Source organism: Limulus polyphemus, unplaced genomic scaffold (assembly GCF_000517525.1).
Source record: "Limulus polyphemus unplaced genomic scaffold, Limulus_polyphemus-2.1.2 Scaffold3629, whole genome shotgun sequence".
Classification (NCBI taxonomy): Eukaryota; Metazoa; Arthropoda; class Merostomata; order Xiphosura; family Limulidae; genus Limulus; species Limulus polyphemus.
Genome location: NW_013669239.1, coordinates 38,630 through 42,531, shown reverse-complemented (window position 1 = coordinate 42,531; position 3,902 = coordinate 38,630). Strand labels below are relative to the sequence as shown.

The 3,902-nt window shown below is 32.2% G+C and overlaps 1 protein-coding gene across 1 annotated transcript in view; it reads right to left on the bottom strand.

The window, feature by feature from the left end:
* The window catches only part of LOC106469719, a 9,277-nt gene that overhangs the window by 873 nt on the left and 4,502 nt on the right, over nt 1–3,902 (bottom strand). Inside the window, exons 4-5 of the mRNA XM_013930232.2 lie at nt 1,020–1,104; nt 450–652 (exon numbers count right to left, since the gene is read on the bottom strand). Of these exons, the coding sequence (XP_013785686.1) occupies nt 450–652; nt 1,020–1,104 (288 nt within the window). The remainder of the gene's footprint in view (nt 1–449; nt 653–1,019; nt 1,105–3,902) is intronic.

Below are 3,902 nucleotides of genomic sequence, written 5' to 3'. Positions count from 1 at the left end.
TTGACCGTCACATTATAACGCCCCCACGGCTGAAAGGGGACGGGGATTCGAACCCGCGACCCTCAGATTGCGAGTCGAGCGCCCTAACCACCTGGCCATGCCGGGCCCATAAAGGATATATGAGAAATATACAATGCGCTTCATTTCATCGTTCTAGAGGCCATGTTACTTAAGCTAAACCTAAACGCTGTTTAAACTCGATGTATAGAATGAAATGTTAATTCCCTTGAAAATCATTAGGCATTACAAGCTCGAAAAAATAAAGATAAAAAAAAAAGTTAAAAGACGGTGGAATAATTAAAAAATTTAATGCTTAAGACAGCAATTTACTACAGATGTTTATCCACTTAAGGCCTATTAAAAAAAAAAACTACCGCCAACATAAATAGAGAAAATTATTTATAAACAAAAATTAATAACAACCATATCGTCTCGATTTGAAAACTCACAGATGCTAACGTTCACGTCAATGTTTTCTACTCGACGGTCCACGCCGTTTGACAGGAAGAGCCTTATACGATAAAAACCTGGTCGAGGGAAAACGTGCGTTACAGGGAAGGAACAATTGTGATTAGTCGAATGGTATCTGCACCTTTCGCTCGAGTTTGGTTGTTTTGTGTCCAGCACTTCCCAACAGAACTCGTACGGTCCACTAACAAGCGAGAGAAAAAAAAAAGGAATATTAACTTGTTTTCTTTAACTTACTACAGTTCTCTCTCCGAGAAGTTTATAAAGAATTACAATTGTAAATTTGAAACTCTTAAAATTGTTTTACAGTTTTTTCACGAACTTTCAGTTCAACAGTTACAATGTTCACGAACACACATTGAAGGATTATAAATTATTTTTATCACATCTTTCAATGAATATTGCTACATAATAATGTTTGCCGATAGTTGTTTAATGTTCTGTTGTTGTTAAATTAGGTGTGTCAGAGATGAACTGTCCATAATGGATAGTAAACCATGATGACTAAATAATATCAAAGTAAACAAACGTTCCAACAACTAGATCCTCACCTGCCACTACAAATCACTTTCAGTTCCAGTATGTCCTCTTCATGTAAATACACATTTCCACTAACGTTGACGTTATAAATAGGTGCTGGAAAATAATAAACTATGGTACAACATGATTTACATTGCGGAAAACATATTAAAACAAAGTCTTTAATTCGTTTAAAGAGAAGAATGTGTTACAGAAGACAGAAAGTACTGCAATTATATTTAAAGAAAGAGAAGAATGTGTTACAGAAGACAGAAAGTACTGCAATTATATTTAAAGAAAGAGAATAGTGTGTTACAGAAGACAGAAAGTACTGCAATTATATTTAAAGAAAGAGAAGAATGTGTTACAGAAGACAGAAAGTGCTGCAATTATATTTAAAGAAAGAGAATAATATGTTACAGAAGACAGAAAGTGCTGCAATTATATTTAAAGAAAGAGAATAGTGTGTTACAGAAGACAGAAAGTACTGCAATTATATTTAAAGAAAGAGAATAATGTGTTAAAGAAGACAAAGTGCTACAATATATTTAAAGAAAGAGGATAATGTGTGAAAACTGAAAAGAGTTTGAAAGCACTAAGTATGTTCAAGGACAAAAGAAAGAAGAGTAGACAAGTAGTGTATATGAAAGAATGAAGAGAACACAACAAAAAAACTTAGGGGAGAGAAGAGAGTATAATTGCAAAATATTAAATGGGGAGGTGGGCTAACAAATTTGACAGTCATTGGGCAGAAGAGGAATCAGAAGAGCAATTAAAATCTTTGAAGAAATGAAAGTTCAGGACAAGTTCAATGAATTCTATAGGAATCTAACATAGGTTAGAAATAAAATACCAGCAACTATGAACAAAATAGGGGAGACAACAAGTAGGAGAAAGAAATGGAGTCAGATATCTATGCAATTTGCAAACTACAATTAAAAAACGTTATTGAATTTAAAAGTTGACTTTGATATTGAGGATAGAAATAGAGTTGAGAAGAAAAAAAAAAGATAAATTAGGAATATTTTGAAAAACCTTAGATGTAAAATACATATATAAAAGAAACAATAAAAAGATATACATACATTCTTGGACAATGATGTTCATTAAGTCCTACATTATTTTAAATATATTTAAATGGCTTGGAAGATAGAAAAATCAAAGATTTATGGAAAGGAAGAAAGAACAGAAGAAAAAATGGTCAGTAGACGGAGGTGGTGAAAAATTAAATATCTGGGATATTGGATTAACAACAGGAATAAAGCAATGAAGCAGGTAAAATATATTGAGATAAGAACACAATGAGCACTAAACATAACATGAAGTGTAGATACAAGAAGTGGACTCAAAAATGGGTTGACTACTGCAACTGTTTGAAATCCTGTGAATCAACTATGTAGCAGAAATTTGGAAATGGGACAAAAAATAATTTAAAAAGAATATTAAAAAATATTTAGAACTGACACTGGGTTCAGATAAAAGTGCATACTACAGTGAAACTTTGTTAATCTGAATACATCTGCAACAAAATAGTTCCAGATTATTGAGACATTGGGATAGTCAAATCAGACATTTTGAATATAACAAATACAATTAATAGCATGTGTTATCTACCAATAAATGTAAGGACTAGCATGCAACTGGTAAAAAAGCAACTGTATGCACAATAAACTTAGCTTTATACATTTTACATGGTGTCAGAGTATACAAATTGCATAAATAAAGAAGCATATTATATTATCATCTTCATCTAAGTCATTATTTTGTTAAATCTAATGACTCACTTATTGTAACCAGGAATCCAACCTGCTTTACAATGGGAGTACAGATTCCCTAATTACAAGCTTCTTTGCAAAAAAATGTTCATTTACACCTTGAAACCTGTCCCCTAAACAATACACAGCACAAACTCAAACAAACCTTTGCAATACCTGGCATAAAACTAGTAAATGTCATTTTAGTCCTACCTATACCTCTGCTCATCACATTATTATGAATACCTGGTTGAAATTAATTTACCTCATACTTATGTTTTCTCTAAGGAGGTTCTGTTGCAGCCCTTCTGTGGATCATTAATGTATATTAATATTCTGTAAAAAATTCTTATTGTAATATTTGTAACTTTCATTACCCACAAAGTCTTTAGAAACATGCTTACTAAAATACCTAAAAGATTCCATGACCAGTAAAATTAGAGCAGCAGAAAAATTAAACAAAGAATATCAAGATGCCACTCAATTTCTCCATTAAGAATAACCAGCCATAATAGAACACAACTATATCAGTCATAAATTGGAACCAAAGTCAAATACTTGAATCAACACAGTTTAAAAAAAACAACAAAAAACCACGACAGCTTTTTTTTGTATTTGTACATTAAAATACATCAATCATCCTAAACCATGATCAAAGCATAGATGTCAGTCCAATACGGGTTCCTTTCGAACAGAACAAGAATAGTGTTTCCATGCACCTCAAAATAGTTTAGTTCTGATAACATCACACCTCTTACCTAAGGCTCAGAAATATATTCCAACTACGTTCTTCCATATTTCAGTTTGCATTTTTGGTTATATGCATTTCCGGATTCTACTTACAAAAATTCTCAATTATGGCTGGATTTCAACAGGATTTCCCATACTACACAACCAATTTGATTTGATTAAGGTCTGCACCAGCAGCTCAAAACATCTTCCTAAAAATTCTAAGGCAGATGCACTTTGCAGAAGTTTCATCAAGTATTTGTCTACCAAAACTATCTTTTAAACAAGAACTGTTTGCTTACTTTAACAGTTACCTACTAGATGTTGCCTCTGTGTTTATAATTTCACTAAGATTTGATATACACAAATAAATCCATGAATAATAAGAAAAGTATAGCCTCCAATGTCATTGACTACAGCTTAACATAGTTA